Below are 17,071 nucleotides of genomic sequence, written 5' to 3'. Positions count from 1 at the left end.
TATTAGGGTTATTCCCAAGGGCTCCACCTGCTGGATTTATATTTTTATATATACATATTTATATAGGCTGTAGGCTATTCATGTGCTGCTTGACGCCATATTTGTCCCACTCAAAAAAAATGCCATCTACCGTGATGGTCTTTTTCTTGTTTGTTTTGAAATAGGCTAACATTGTGGGCCTCAGCTGTAAACCACTGATGTAAAGTTAGCTCAGGGCAAATGGAGAAAGAAAGCCAAGTCCCTCTTCAATAAGTAGTCTACCACTTGGTCAAGCACATGACAGAGTAATTATATTTTACTACTAGGCTGCCTGAAACCCTTGCTGTTATAATAAATGAAGCATAGGCCTTTAATGACACGATTTTGGTCCTGCACTTTTTTCCCTTTTCTTTTCTTTTTACAATTTAAACCAGCCGGGCTATATTCATGTATGCACTTTCTATGGACTGATTGATGTATCCTGCTATGACCAGAATACACATAAGAAAACACCTGTCCAAATATCACAAAACAGTGAAGGAAAGACAAAAGAAAGGAGGATTAAAAGGGGAAACAAAAAGGACATCCAAAAATTAAAAAAAAAAGTAAATACAGATTAAAGAGGAGATGAGACTTGAACATGCAAACACAAAATTTATGAAGTGATGTACAGTGATGAAAACTACAAGTGGCATTAACACAAAATAAAAAAAATGACACAGGATAAGAACAATATAAATATGTTGACACATCTCTCCTTTTCCCAAATACTTTAATTAAAACGTTTCAATAAGGCAAAAAAAAAAGTTATCTTGTCAGCTCTTTTACACATGAAGAAACAAATGGATATGATATATAATAAGTAGTCTACAGTTCAAACAGCCAAGTTTGTTTTTTTTTACACCAGGCCAGTTAAAGTCAGCTTCACGAAGCCCCGCCCACCTCCCCGGAACAGGAAGTAGCTGCCGCTGCTGACGTTGATGTTGTCCAAAGTGACGATGGCGTCCACGGATCAGTCCTTACTGGACCTAACGGACAAGGAAACCCGGGAGAAGCTGACGTTATGGGACCGCCGCGCCGATGCCACGGCTCCCCTCTCGGAGAAACAAATGGACTCGGTCCTGGAGATCCGGGCGGCGGCCGAGACGCTCTCGGTTCCCTCGGAGGTGAGACGGTCCTCCGCGGCTAGCTTCCGCAGCTAACCAGGGCTGCTAACTTACTTTATCAATTAAACGCACGTTTAATTTGCGCGAGCTCAATTCTGCCGCGTTCAAATGATATTAAATTAATATCCGCCTCATGCCAGGTAGCGGGCTTTGTATTCGTGCAGGGAAAAGCTCGTTAGCGCCACATGAATCCCCCCTGTTTGTTTGTTTGTTTGTTTGTTTGTTTGTTTGTTTATTTTTATTGTTTTTTTTGCAGCTGCCCATTGAGGACTTGTGCAGCCTGTCCTCTCGGTCCTTGCAGTCCCCGTTCACGGCGACGGTGCCCGCTTCGACAGAGGACGTCCTGCTCAAAGGTTTCCAGATGCTGGACATGGGAAACGACAGGATAGAAACTGCACAGCAGGTGACTCCTCCTCGTCCTCCTCCTCCTCCTCCTCCTCCTCGGTGAGCAGCTCCTGCATCTGTTAAAGATGCTCGTTTGTAACGTGACGCCCCATTTTTTGTTTTGTTTTTGTGTGTGTTGCAGTTTTTTGCCTGGTTTGCCAAGTTACAGGCAAACATGGACCAGGACGACAGCGCCAAGTACAGGTGTGTCCGTCTTCATCTGCCTTACCTGAGACTGAGGTGTCACGCTGAGGTGTCACGCTGAGGTGCTGAGGTGTCACGCTGAGGTGTCACGCTGAGGTGTCACGCTGAGGTGTCACGCTTGGTCGGGTGCTTTGTTTGGGAGGTCGACGGGCTCAGAGAAGTTTTTATTTTATTATTATTATTATTTTTTTTTTTAAAAAGGGTGCATCAGACACAAACCACTTAAACATGAAACTCAAGGTGCTTTAAAGTAAAACAAACAACTTGTTTGTTTATCACAGAGGAGTATTGTTGAGACTAAAGCCAGGCAGTGTCTTTAAACTGGCGTGATCACCATGGCAACTGATGCTGCAAACTTCACCGGGGGGGGGGGGGGGGGGGGGGGGGTCCGGAGCAGGTTATGTTCTAGTTATCGGATCAAAACGTAAGAAAGGACTTAAACTCTCTATCGACACTGTAGACTGGACATAGTGAACATGGACAAAGCCTCAACCCCATCTGGATGTCACAGTCCAATCCAACCTATCAATTGATATATCCAATTAGATTATATATATATAAATTAGTTTTTATATATATAAAATAAATATTTGATATATTTTAAATATATATAAATATTATAAATGATCAATCTATCAATCCAATCCAATATGGTGTGTGGGTGGAGTCAAGGCGAGCTAAAAGAGTCTCTGTTTGTTTGCCTCTGGCTGAAACTTGTTGGCAGCTGGCCAACTATGACGACATCCACCTGTCACTCAGAGCAGCCCCAGCCGTGATTATGCATAACTTAAGGCCTTGATTTAATTAAATGGTTGAGCTATAGCTTCTCCTCCTGTACTTATGTCATGATGAGAGAAATTAGCTGTTTTTTGTGCTGGACTGTAGAGTTTTGACTTTTTAACATGGGGGGGTCTATGGGTCTATTGAGCCAAGCTCAAGTGGCCATTAAAGGAACTGCAGTTTTTGGCACTTCACAGCAAGCTTTATTTTTCAGCCCTGGGGTGTTGCAGCTTTCTCTATACACTCTCTTATCTACACCCCCAAACAGATGTCACAGCAGGGTATTGTGCCTTTGATAGCTGAGGGAAAACACCTACAATCATATCCTCTTTTTTTTTAAGGTGCTGGTAGAGATGCAAAGTGTCATCTCTCAGAGAGCAGTATATCTAGAGTTTCCTGTTCGATGTGAAAACATAAATGAATGCTGTATTCTGCCATGCAAACCAATAGGTAGCTCCACTGCATTGCAAACAGATAACATGTCTACTTTTCCCTTCAGGAACACCAGAGACGATCTGAACTGCTACCAGGAACAGTGCGATGCAATTCTCAAAGATGTCTGTGCAGCTCTTGAACACTTGGACTCCCTTCAGAAACAGTACCTGTTTGTGTCCAATAAGACTGGCGCCCTCCATGAGGCCTGTGAACAGCTTCTAAAAGAGCAGGTGAGGTGCACACAGTTTTTGTGATTGCTAATCAGTGAAAAATTAGCGAATTATAAATCATCTAATTTATTTTTGGCTGGGACTGTATATTAACGTATACTTCTGTCACAGAGTGAGCGACTGAGGGATTAAGTTACATCATTGGTTGGCAGAATGATGCAACTTCCTTTATCAATTTCAAATTAAAAGCAATGGTTTCATTCATGTTCCAGTTGTACACTAGCTTCTAACCATGTCTTGTTTCTTTCAATTAAAGACCAAAGGAGGATTTTGTATCTGTGAATGTGAATGTTCAGCTAAAACTCCAAAAAAATGGTAAAAAATCCACTGAAATGGTGTAAAACCAACCGTGATAACATCTGAAAACTGAACACCATCGTGTTCAGAACAGTATTGTATAAATAATAGCTTGTCTAAATGTAAAATTTTGATCAGGCATTCTTTTCTTTCCGTGGCTTATTTAATTTCTTATTAATGCTGTATATTTGAGAAATTTGCTCGTGCTCCCAAATACATGTATATTGGACTACGTGAGGAAGCTAAACTGAATATAATCATATCGTATTGTTTGAAATGTGGTTTGTTCTTTTCTCCCTTCAGTCAGAGCTGGTTGACCTGGCCGAGAGCATACAGCAGAAACTCTCATATTTTAATGAGTTAGAAAACATAAACACGGTAAGCTGGGTTTCCTGTCGTCTAACTCTTGAAACATTTGACAACTTCAACGTATGCATTGTAACTCGTGTGTCAGTTAATTGGTCAATTAAATGTAATTGCAATTATTATTAAGGATTAGCAGCTATGTCCCAGATTTAATTAAGTTTTTTCAAAAGAACTTTGATACCAGCTATATTTACATTTAAAATATTTCTAAAAAGTTTAATAAAAGTACTCATAAAATATTGTTTCACATCGCACATTTTTTTTTACATTTTTAAGTTTGGCCTGATTTGAAAATAGAAAACAGCACATTTGTGGCAGCGCTGACTTGAAAAGATGTTTTGATTACAAAGAATATGACCTTAAAAATTTGAATGATGTTGTATATAATAACTTAAAAACTAAGACTTCTTTTGACTTTGCAGAAACTGAACTCGCCAAACTTGTCTGTAAATAGCGAAGGCTTTATACCAATGCTATCCAAACTGGATGACTGCATTGAATACGTTTCTTCACATGTAAGTATTTTGTACTTCAAAGCTTCAGTTTTGTCTGTGCAGATTTGAACTTTTTATACTAATAAATACCAGGGACAGAATAATCTGTAGGCAGTGGAACATTTTTGAAGTTAGTGTTTGAATGCCTTCCATGTAGTTGGTACATATTTATACCTAATGTGAAAGCTTTTTGTGGTGGTTTTGATGCGGCAGCCGGAGGTCTTATGTTTTTGAGTTGTCAGGATGTTTTTAGGATGTACAAAACTCATGTAATTTAACACACACGGTATGTTTTGACTGACGCAGGGAAGTACGATGATTTATGACCTGAATCTCATAAGATACAAGTTTTCATTAATCTTATAGCTCCCGGTTTTGCCATTTTTTTTCACGGTCAACCAGTTTGTGGTTTGTTCTGATGATGAGAGGGATTTTTTTCGATTGTTTGTTGTTGATAAAGCATGTGTTGTTTCGGAAAGGCTTCATCTGAGCTGTAATGTCTGTAGCAGACATCCTGCCGAGCGCATTTGCTGCTAGGAAATCACAGTTTTCAAAATTGCGAGATCCTGCAATTATTGTGGAGATTGGTTGAGTTCACATTCATATTGCTTTTGCTCAATTGTCATTTCCTGGATGGATTGCTCCACTGTCATTCCTATATCTTTGTGTTTTGTCAAAATTGGCTTCATTGGCCAAATTCCTTCAAAACCCAAACAGCATGTATAAGTCTGGACGGACATGAATAGAAACTGCAACTTGAATGATGGTGGTTTTAGTTTTCCAATCAGAAATTCAAACACTGACAATGACCTGTAATAATTACTGCAGAATCATGCTGAACTTGTAACAGCCAAATTTACACTTTGGTGTGTGTTATCCCCAATTAACTGATCTAACACTTGTTTATCTCTGATTACAGCCCAATTTCAAGGACTACCCTGTTTATTTGGCCAAGTTTAAACAGTGTCTCTCTAAAGCTATGCACTACATGAAGATCCACATTGTAAACACTATGCAGAATCTCACAAGCCAGTTAACAAAAAGGGTAAGACGCACTTTCTCCTCATGCAAAAGTAAACAACCGAGTATAGAGTATGTGTCTAGTTCAGTAACAATATTTGATTTGAGTCCTTTTTGTCTCCACCAGGATCCAATGGGCTTGACTAATGCAGACAATGCCTTTACACTTTACTATGTCAAGTTTAGAGCCGCTGCACCTAAAGTTAGAGTATGTATATTGCTATTTTATTGGCGACTGAATTCATGCTGTATGTTGTTTGCGTCGATAATTTTCCGTAATAAATCTACATTTTTATTGACATGTTTGTTCCTGCAGTCACTGATTGAACAGATAGAGCAGAGAGCCGAGAAGATTCCAGAGTGAGTACATTTCACCTGAACAAAAGCAGTAGCAACAGCAATATATATATATATATATTTTTTTTTTTCCCACAGTTCTTTTCCAAAATTAACTCGTCTCTCTCTACATTGATGCGAGCAGATACCATCAGCTCCTAGATGAAATCCATCACTGCTATCTGGACCAGAGAGAGCAGCTCCTCAGTCCCTGCATTACATCCACCATCACTGACTTGACCAACCAAAACAGCAAAGACCACTGTGCTCTGGTAAGGCGTGACTGCTTCAAAGGTGGAACTGCCCTCTTGGATATAGTGAGGTGACATTTGAGTCTGGGTAGACCGGCCAGCACGGCCCCTCTGGACATTTTTTGCAGGCTTTGGTAGAGACACAGAGCTGTGCACATGATAAATGAGCATAACCTGAGATTGTGTACAGCGGCTATCTAGAGATTTCTCCTGTTTTGCTCACAAGTGAATTGCTGTGCAGAGGCTGAGTGTTGTTAGTATAGCCTCAGTCACACTTCATCTATAAAGCTGCGAATCATTGCACTCTTTTCTTCTTTGTGTGAAAAGTTAACTAACCCAAAGTTTGTCACAATAATGAATAGTAAAAAAAAAATGTCCATTCTAATGTGATAGTATTTTGATGCTGTTGTTGCATTTTAAACAGCTCACTAATTGGCTTGATAGGGATGCTATAATTAAAGATCCGAATATCTTGTAATGAGACGTCAAAACAGCCGCACCACCTGTCCAGATTTTCCTTTTAATGAATGTTGAAAGCTTATGCATCTTGTTAATGATTGCTGTAATAGGGGCCTGGATCGTTTATGCGCCGGGAAAGTGTTTGATTGTTTGAGGTGGAGACAAAGTAATTGCAGGCGCTGCAGCGTGGGATCATTATACGTGTGTTTTTGTACAGGTTCGCAGCGGCTGTGCCTTCATGGTTCATGTGTGTCAGGACGAACATCAACTCTACTGCGAGTTCTTCTCCAAACCTACACTTAAACTAGAGTGAGTAACACCCGCCTCTCTGGTAATGTGATCATTGAACACACAGGGAGCCTTCGTCTAGCAGCGCGTTCTGCATGTTTGCTTAAGGTGTGACATTTTAAAATGTGCAACAGCCTTTTCAAGTTTTGCTTGTTATGCTTTGTGTTTGAAATACTAATTCACTGGAGACTATTTGTATGACTATTCTTTTTTTTCTTTTTTTAAACAAGTCCTTTACTTGTCATTGCTTCATTCCTTTATTCTTTACCTCAAATAAAACTTGAAGCTTGAGCAGAAAGTATAATTTTAGACTTTTCTTTTGTACAATCCAATTAAATTGTTTTTTAACCTCTCACAGTGAGCTGCTGGAGAAGTTATGTTTGTCACTGTATGATGTCCTCCGGCCTCTGATCATCCACATCATGCACTTGGAAACCCTGTCGGAGCTCTGCAGCATCCTCAAGAATGAGATGCTGGAGGACCATGTTTATAACAACGGTACGTTCATCTTTTCTTCCCCTCAAAGCTTCTCATATGTCATGTATATGGTAAGAATTAAGTTACCAGGATGCAGCTGAGTTATTGGGGCTTGATATAGTATCATGTATCAGTTTAAACGCCCTGTCAATTTTTTTTATTTATGTTGTGCTATGAAATAAATGTCTTTCGAATCAAATTATTTGAACCTAAAAGTTTCCAAATTGAGCTAAAAAGAAGATGCTGTAATCTCCTGTAATAATGTTGTCAGTGTATATGATGCAACTATACGTTTTCAGCATTGATTACCATTAACATTTTGCCTTTTCCTGTGAACAAAGACGGGAAATATTGACTATTTTAGTCAAAAAGTTTAAAGAAAGCACACATCTTCTCAGTCCTTCAATTTATCCCAAATTTCTAAATTGGTGTGTTGGTTGAGGCTTAGAGCATGTTTGAAGCGGTGGTTTTCTGAGGAGACAACCTTCAGTGAAAGTGTACATTTAAAAAAATAAAATAAAAAATAAATAAAGGTGCGTGATATTTGTTCTTCGAAGCTTGAGGAAGACGTTTTCATAGTTTATCTGTTTTGTAGTTTATCTGATTTCCACTCATGAGCCCACCATACTCCACGTCCCTGTTCATCACATATATACAAGCTTGTAGTTCAGACCCTAAAGGACTTATATTTGTTGAATCTACTCACAACAAACTAGAAGCCCACATTTTTTATGATTTTGGTATTGAATGAACTGTAAACTGACCCCTGTGTGTTTTTATGTAGCCACCCAGCTGGGTGCCTTTGACGCAGTCGTGAAGCAGATGCTGGAGGATGTACAGGAGAGGCTGGTCTACAGGACTCACATCTACATCCAGACCGATATCATAGGCTACAACCCAGCTCCAGGGGATCTGGCCTACCCGGAAAAACTGGAGATGATGGAGGTAAGGCTTGTGTGCTGAAATGTATGGAGACTTTTTTTTCTTTTCTATGACTCCATGGCATAGTACTGCAAACTTGCTGAAGCTACAAAATGCTGAGGTATGTGGTAATGTTGCAAGCTGCAGTTTATACTTGTCTCGTTACATATAAACTTTTACATATACAGCGGGTACGGAAAGTATTCAGACCCCTTTACATTTTTCACTCTTTGTTTCATTGCAGCCATTTGCTAAAATCAAAAAAGTTCATTTTATTTCTCATTAATGTACACTCAGCACTCCATCTTGACACAAAAAAACAGAAATGTAGAAATTTGTGCAAATTTATTAAAAAAGAAAAACTGAAATATCACATGGTCATAAGTTTTCAGACCCTTTGCTGTGACACTCATATTTAACTCACATGCTGTCCATTTTTTCTGATCCTCCTTGAGATGGTTCTACTCCTTCATTGGAGTCCAGCTGTGTTTAATTAAACTGATTGGACGTGATTAGGAAAGGCACACACCTGTCTATATAAGACCTTACAGGTCACAGTGCATGTCAGAGCAAATGAGAATCATGAGGTCGAAGGAACTGTCCAAGGAGCTCAGAGACAGAATTGTGGCAAGGCACAGATCTGGCCAAGGTTACAAAATAATTTCTGCAGCACTCAAGGTTCCTAAGAGCACAGTGGCCTCCATAATCCTTAAATGGAAGAAGTTTGGGACGACCAGAACTCTTCCTAGACCTGGCCGTCCAGCCAAACTGAGCAATCGTGGGAGAAGAGCTTTGGTGAGAGAGGTAAAGAAGAACCCAAAGATCACTGTGGCTGAGCTCCAGAGATGCAGTAGGGAGATGGGAGAAAGTTCCACAAAGTCAACTATCACTGCAGCCCTCCACCAGTCGGGGCTTTATGGCAGAGTGGCCCGACGGAAGCCTCTCCTCAGTGCAAGACATATGAAAGCCCGCATAGAGTTTGCCAAAAAAAACACATGACGGACTCCCAGACTATGAGAAATAAGTTTCTCTGGTCTGATGAGACCAAGATTGAACTTTTTGGCGTTAATTCTAAGCGGTATGTGTGGAGAAAACCAGGCACTGCTCATCACCTGCCCAATACAATCCCAACAGTGAAACATGGTGGTGGCAGCATCATGCTATGGGGGTGTTTTTCAGCTGCAGGGACAGGACGACTGGTTGCAATTGAAGGAAAGATTAATGCGGCTAAGTACAGAGATATCCTGGAGGAAAACCTCTTCCAGAGTGCTCTGGACCTCAAACTAGGCCGAAGGTTCACCTTCCAACAAGACAATGACCCTAAGCACACAGCTAAAATAACAAAGGAGTGGCTTTGGAACAACTCTGTGACCATTCTTGACTGGCCCAGCCGGAGCCCTGACCTAAACCCAATTGAGCATCTCTGGAGAGACCTGAAAATGGCTGTCCACCAATGTTCACCATCCAACCTAATGGAACTGGAGAGGATCCCCAAATCCAGGTGTGAAAAGCTTGTTGCATCATTCCCAAGAAGACTCATGGCTGTACTAGCTCAAAAGGGTGCTTCTACTCAATACTGAGCAAAGGGTCTGAATACTTATGACCATGTGATATTTCAGTTTTTCTTTTTTAATAAATTTGCACAAATTTCTACATTTCTGTTTTTTTGTGTCAAGATGGGGTGCTGAGTGTACATTAATGAGAAATAAAATGAATACTTTCCGTACCCACTGTATGTAGCCACCAATTGTAATCGTTTCGGCTTCTCTACAACACAAACTGGATGGAACTAGGGCTGTGCTAATCAATATTCTCATTTATACTGCATTTTAATGGGGTTTTTTCCATTAATAGTTTTGTCAATAAAATGTCAACAATAACCACAAGTTCCCTCCGATGTTTTCAGCCACACCATTATTAGCTGTGTGCAGGTCCTTTAAAAGACTTGGGGCTCTATTTAACACCCACCACAAAGCAGCATTAAGAGTCTTTGGTGGTTTCAGACCGACACTGTTTGAACAGCTAATGTGCCTGCAACCATCAGAGCACCCGTGGCCATGTTGGTGTTATGTTTTTCCCTCAGATTATCTGCCGTGAGACCACTAGCAGGGAATTTGGACACGAGCTAAATGCACTTGTGCTTTAGACCATAAAGTTAGATGGTCAAAAATAGCCCTTGATGTTTTAAGTACGCTTTTAAGCCTCAGAAGTTCTTTGCTCTTGTGAGTTTCTACACATGTTGTTAAATATGCCTTTTAGTCTTGACTGATATTTTAAAGCTCTTAAATGTGTTGAATATGAACTACTTTCTCAAAATCGCCTCGATATTGACGGCTTAATCTTTCACATTTCTTTAGATAATTCTAAATCCTTTTCTCTGTCTCTTTTGAGACACAGTGCAATTTTACTTTATGTTCTGCTTTCAAAGACCTGCAGAGTTCTTCTGTAGCAGTGGGGAAAAAAAGTTACCTTTCAACATCTGACACTTTCTATATTCAGCTCCATTAAAAGAGTTGTAATGTGTAAACTGAATTATGCAGGCTCAAGTCTGTGGCTGGTCTTATAAATGTTATTAAATATGCTTTTGAGGTTCAACTTATATTTAACATGCCCCTACACTATTTTCTGAATATCAAAAACTCCCTGATGCTCTTTAGATGTTTGGGACTTTCAGTCTGTAATTTAAACTTGCAAATTGATTCTTATTTTATGTTAATTTTCCCTTTAAAAAAAAACCTTCAGGCCTCCTGTTGAAGCAAAAATCGAGAAAAGTATGACTTTCCAGAATCTTAACATTTTCTGTGTACCAACTCTTGTCTTTGACTTTTCTCTTGTCATGAATAGAGAATCGCTCAGAGCTTGAAGGAAGAGCAGATGAAGCAGATGTCACAGGAGTCCATGTTTTCTGATGTGCAGCTTGAAGACGCTGATGGTAGAAGAAACAGTAATGCCGGTTTGTGTTTCCAGATTGTGACACTCACTTGTCTTTTACAACGTTTGGTGTTATTGTCATTTGCTTAATGGCTTCTCCTTTGTACAATGAAAGCAGGCAACATAGAAGCATCTCGTCTGCAGACGTCTGTCTCTCCCGCTGATCTGCATGGCATGTGGTACCCGACTGTCAGGCGAACACTGGTTTGTCTGTCCAAGCTCTACAGATGTATAGATGTGAGTCCTCAGTTTTTATTAGCTGCTAATTTCCACACACAGCAGGATGTGTAGTATATAGTTTCACCACTTTTGCATTTCTTATTCATGTGTTTTCTTCTTCCATCTCTTGGTCTTTTTCCAGAGAGCAGTCTTCCAGGGTTTATCTCAAGAGGCCTTATCTGCCTGCATCCAGTCCCTGCTTAAAGCTTCTGATATCATCCTTAAAAACAAGGTTGGCACACATGGTTAAGCATCGAGTATGGATTTTATTATTATCAAAATAGCTGGAAAAGTGCCTTTCTTTTTATGTAGCAAATAAGATCAGTTCCCTCTTTTTCTTTAGGCTAAAAGATCCTTAAATAAAGCAGCTTGAATGTCGTTTGAGGTTTACGTTGACGTTGCTTTTTTATGCTCAGCAGAGTGTTCAGCAGACTCTCCTTTATTTATGGGCTTCTTTCACCTTCAGATTTGCTGTCAATATCTGTGCTAACTGACCTGTTTCAAACTAACACTTCATATTAAAGCAGCAGCATCAATCTCAGAGAATATGTTCCTACTTCATGTTGATGTCTTTTTCCCATGTTTAAGTTGCTAGCTGAGCAATAAAATGATTTCAGCTGCTTTATTTGTCACAGTAATACGTCCCTTTTCAGCTACGGTTAATCAGCAGTTATTAATTAGACATATTCCCTTATCGTCGCTGAGCGTGTGCTTTTTTATGTTCTCCATCGTTTGGATAGTCAGCAGATGCCCTTTTGTGTTGGCAGCCTGCAGTGTGGATTTAACAGTGTGCTTTCACTTCCTGTAGACACAAATAGACGGGCAACTTTTCCTGATCAAGCACCTGCTGATAATGCGCGAACAGATTGCCCCATTTCACACCGATTTTGCCATCAAGGAAATCTCACTGGACCTGAAAAAAACACGAGGTAAGATAATTAAAGGTGGAGGGAACATTGGCGTTCGGCTCCATAAAGCCAGTCATTACATTTTCATGCTCATTAAGCAACTTGTGCCTATCACATGCACCGGTGGCAACAATTAATGTGGAAATTGTAATCCAGCACCATAATGTACATTAACCGATGGCTCACAGGGCAGACTCGCCCCCTCCTATCGCCCCCATCTCAGTCAAGGACATGTTCAATTTGTAACACTAGAGGGCACTCTAATTCTACAACAGCCCAGATGTAATCTCTGCTTTGTGTTAAGATGCTGCCTTCAAAATCCTGAACCCTAAGGCTGTTCCCAAATTCTTCCGACTTAACAGTCACAACGCCATACTTGAATTCCTGTTGGAGGTAGTGCTTCTTTTTTTTTTTTTTCCTTCTTCACTTCTTTTTTTTTTTTTTCACTAAACATACCATACACTTTATGTACTTTGATAGCACCCTGCCTAAGGGAAACGCCACTTGATAGTACTAAAGCCTTTTTCTCTGTGGCCCCCAGGGAACACCGGAGATAAAGGAGCACTACATTGACTCCAAGAAGGATGTGGACCGACACCTGAAGTTCAGCTGCGAGCAGTTCATCCAGCAGCAGACTCAGATCTTTGTGGGGAACCTTGAGGAGTTTCTCACCAAGGTAACCGTTAGAGCGAAGGCAGACTTCGCCTCGGGCAGCGACGGCTCCTCCCGACCTTCATTTTTTCAGCTTTTACCTTTTAAAAACCTTTAAAAAAAAAAAAAATACCATCATTTGCTTATTCATTGATCACTGAAGGTCTCAGAACGTTACTGACAAGTGACCAAAACATTTTTGTTTTTCATGGTGGATGTTGATGCATGTGTCTTTTTTTTCCCGACTCACCACAATATGTTTTCTCCGGTTATTTATATAAATAATGCTCCAACTCAAGACTGAATTGAATTGGCTGAACTGGCACCACGGCTTGCTTGTGTTAGTCTTTTCAAACTGTAATGTTTTGCTGCGGCTGTCTGCACTCAGGTTGCAGCTCTTAAAACTATGGCCATCCAAGGTGGTCCCACGTACAGTCTGTCTCAGCAACCTTGGGCGCAGCCAGGTAAGATTTGTCTCAGGAAACGCCACGAGCATCACACTGTAATTCATCAAAACCCTGTATGGCAAACGCTAGAGGGCATGTCAATGTTTTGTTTTTTCTTTAATCAGGACTTTTTTTTTTTTTTACTCCCTTTTCAGCAAAGATCAACGATATAGTGATGGCTACCTACCGGGTGATGAAGAGCAAGCTGCCAAGCACTTTGCAAAGCCTGTCCTTGTACTTAGCCAATAGAGACACAGAGTTCATCCTTTTCAAGCCTGTCCGGGTGGGTGGCAGAAAAGCTAGAGTATAGCATGTACTGCATGAGTCAGTTTCCTTTTTAAGTCATTGTTCAAGCTTAAAGAATCAAAGAATGTTTTCACACCGTAGTCCCACGTTGCTGCACTCCAAGGTCCAGTCAGTATTTTTAAGAGTGACATAAATGAAAGGTTTTTCAGGTGTGTCATATAACATGTTGACATACATACAAACACATTGAAATGTGCCGAGATGTTTGCTGATGTTTCCATGTAAACAAACCTCTCGTTATCAGATATCCTTCATGTCACATTTATTCATCAGCCAAGGTTCGATACTACAGTATAAGCCCAGTGAGTGAATTTTGCCAACACTTCTGTGTTTAATATCTACTCTTCAGGTTTCTCTCTTGCTTATATTTGGCTTGGCGGTTGTGCCTTTAGCTATAAATTGTCAACGTGATTGAACGCTAATGGAGAAATCTTTGTACCGCTTGTGTACTGTTCATCACGGTGCCAAGTGAGGCTGAATGAGAGAGAAACAAAATTCTGCGGTTGACATGGAAACAAGATAGTGAGGGGGACATAGGCCAGATGGAAATGTAGTATTAATTTCCTTCCAGCACTCAGTAATAGGATGTTTTTTTTCCCACAGAATAACATCCAACAGGTATTCCAAAGACTGCACGCCTTGCTTCAGGAGGAATACAGCGGAGAAGACCTTCAAATCATTGCATGTCCATCTATGGAGCAGGTACCAGTATTGTGGGATTAGCACAGCCTAAAGGCACCTGGCTTAGTTTTAATAATACCACTTCGGCATCCAGAACTGCTGAGGGCAACTTCAGTGTAGAAACATTAAATATCAGCTAAGGCACAGTGAGCACTCACCTTTTTTTTTTTTTTTTTTCTTCGGCTCTCTTTCAGATTAACCTACTGCTGTCTGTGAATAAGTAATCCTCGGTGTAGCGATGCTGGTGAACACCCTCCGGATAACAATGTGATGCTGCAACTCCAGCCTGTGACCAGGAGCTGTGAGACTTGAGTAGGCGAGATGACCGGAAAACTGCACCCGAGCGGCATGCTGGACCAGAAGAGCTGAACTGACGGCAAAGGAAAATAAAACGTACAATCTTGCACAAGGCCAAAGAATTGTTGAGAGCTCAAGTAGCTACGAGTCTAAAGAGGATCAGGTATTCATCTTGAAGTCCATAACAAACCGGGAGGTGGAGAGTAACTTCACAGGGTACTGAGTTGATCATTTTGTTTTGACTAAAAATTACAACTGGTGTTGCGGTGCCGGTTGCTTTCAAGTAGAAGACATCCATTTGGACGAGGGTGGATTAGCAGTTGCGTCTCTCCCGACACCAAAATTGCTTAGAATAAGAAGAATTTGCACATGTGGGAATAGTTGGGGTTGTTCAGAAAAGGGCGCTTTAAGTGCACAAATTGAGCCGCTAAACACGGCCCGGTAGCTGATGACCAGTAAAGAAGCAGGCTTGGATTTAGATGCCAAGAGTCCCAGTATGACAATGCTGCAAAAATACTTTATTTCTCTTTTCTTAAAATGTAACGGTCTTTGTAACACGCTCAGTAGAAGCTAATAATGACCTGTGCTACAGGTGTCTCAGGTCCAACAGGTTTCCTGCTCTTAATCATCGCAAAATCCACACAGATGTTGTTTTACATGTTTTCATCCATCTCCTTCTTGCGAAATGTTTTTGTTTTTCTGTTGAAAATGTGTAAAAAAGAAAAAAAAAAAAAAAGAGGACGAAATCATATGTTTTATACTTTTTTTCCTTTTATAACTAGGTTGACAAAAACAAATACATATTAACTCTGGCAAAATAATGGAAATCAGCGGTTTTGCTCTACGTGATTCATTGGTGTGTTTTCCTAATGGTCCTCACAGAGTAACAAAAGTAACAGGACACTTTCAATGTAACATTTGGTTTAGTGTGTCCCGTGTAAAATGATGTGTATAGTTATTATTTATGGACATTCTGATTAAAAAAAAAAAAAAAAAAAAGTTGAGGATGTTTTTCTGGCTTTATTTCCAGAAAGCAGTTTGTCTATGAATTCAAATTCAGGGAAATGCTTCAGTTCTAGTCGCTTCACACAAATGAGAAACTACCATTCAAGGACATCATCGGCTTTCGGGGGTCTTCTTGGCAGACCGTTGCTGTTTAACTGGCAGCTGCCGTCTTTCCATCTGCGAGATGAGGCTTTGCTGGGGCTTGACCTTCTGTGGACTGACAGTCTTTTGATAGGTGATGAGGGACTTGATGTTCTGGAGCAGGACATTGATCCCTGCACTCTAGCTCTGAAGCATGTCAGGCCGTGGCAGCGTCAGACCTTTTGCCTTGATTCAGCTGTGACAGCAAGACAATATAAAGTAGCACAATTAACGATTTGGTCTGAAATGGGCTCTCCTCCTTACACCTCCTCTCTTGTATTTCTGCTTTTGCTACAAACACAGAAGCCACGCTAAGTTACTTTGAGTTTCGCCCCTACTTTGAGCTGCACGCTGTCTTTATCGGAGGTGCAGATGTGCTCTTGGGATTGGATGTGGATGTCGATGTTGGGGCTCGGTGTGAAGCGGAGGGGCTGGCTGCAGGGTGGAGCAGGAACGTGATGCTTATTTTCCAGGCGGCTCCGCTGTCTCCTCAAATCTCCTGTGCCACAGCGCCGGGTGCCTCCGCATGAAGACACCCAATAAAGAGAAGCAGCTTGTGAACAATGAGCCCCTCGAGGGTTTTATTGTCTCAGCCAGATAGTTGGTCATTTCTGTCTCCTACCAGTGTAGCCAATAATTGGACAACTCTCACAGAGATGTGGAGATAATTCAACAGATTTTGATTATTTAATAAGATGCTGATTAATGCCAACTATGTTTACACTATTAAACAGCCAATCATGCCATATGCAGACATTGTTGTGGTGACGGGTACCCTGTCCTCTGCCTGAGTGCAAAAGGCTGCTGATGTTTGTCCTTCAGGACCACGAGACCAGACAGCTGATTGTGTAGCAGCTACCAGAATAGCAATCCTTCCTGATGGATCGCTTTTAAATATGATTGATGATCAAACATTAATTGACATGTCGGTTAGATTCCCCTTCAAGGATACCACACCTGCTCTACTCCATCTGGAGAAATCATAGTAAATGTTTGGCTGTTGCTGTAGTGTTTGACAAGCGGTCTTATCATGTGTTGAAGCGAGTAGATTCATCAATCGGTTTCAGCTTCTGTACCTTCAGCCAGTGCAGTGCAGTCTGGGGCATCTCGCTGAGCGTGAACCTCGGTTGTAAAAAATAAAATAAAAAATTGATTTGAACATTTAACCTTCAGTCCAGCATTTCCTCCTTTGAAAGCGAACATGTTTTCACAGTCCGTGATTTATTTTTCAGGGAACGAAGCTTCCCTCTTGGCAGTCAAAGCACCATCCAAGAGGCGATTATGTGGGGCGGCAAATACTTATTTGTGTACTGTAATGTAGTTAAAAGTGTCATGACATGGATGAACAGAATGGAAGGAAAGGCAAATTTAATCTGCATGAGATATCTGTCTGTGGTCG

The 17,071-nt window shown here is 40.8% G+C and overlaps 1 protein-coding gene across 2 annotated transcripts; it reads left to right on the top strand.

The window, feature by feature from the left end:
• Window positions 1-960: 960 nt before the first annotated feature.
• Window positions 961-16,808, top strand: cog3 (component of oligomeric golgi complex 3). Of its 2 annotated transcripts, none has more exons than XM_069702669.1 (23): window positions 961-1,145; window positions 1,402-1,548; window positions 1,672-1,733; window positions 3,013-3,178; window positions 3,779-3,853; window positions 4,264-4,356; window positions 5,255-5,380; window positions 5,483-5,563; window positions 5,672-5,715; window positions 5,837-5,963; window positions 6,619-6,710; window positions 7,048-7,187; window positions 7,951-8,111; window positions 10,932-11,040; window positions 11,137-11,255; window positions 11,380-11,469; window positions 12,046-12,166; window positions 12,450-12,538; window positions 12,687-12,821; window positions 13,185-13,260; window positions 13,398-13,525; window positions 14,152-14,250; window positions 14,424-16,808. In XM_069702669.1, the coding sequence occupies exons 1-23, from the start codon at window positions 978-980 to the stop codon at window positions 14,451-14,453; spliced, it is 2,478 nt and encodes an 825-aa protein (XP_069558770.1). In that variant the 5' UTR covers window positions 961-977; the 3' UTR covers window positions 14,454-16,808. The 2 variants fall into 2 exon arrangements, with proteins under 2 accessions (XP_069558770.1, XP_069558769.1); XM_069702668.1 differs by having other exon boundaries at window positions 11,134-11,255.
• The last annotated feature ends 263 nt before the right edge of the window (window positions 16,809-17,071 follow it).

Source organism: Brachyistius frenatus, unplaced genomic scaffold (assembly GCF_029030835.1).
Source record: "Brachyistius frenatus isolate BFR_SWC_R1_liver_20210118 unplaced genomic scaffold, ASM2903083v1 Contig_42, whole genome shotgun sequence".
Taxonomy (NCBI): domain Eukaryota; kingdom Metazoa; phylum Chordata; class Actinopteri; family Embiotocidae; genus Brachyistius; species Brachyistius frenatus.
This window is presented reverse-complemented; position numbering and strand designations above follow the sequence as displayed.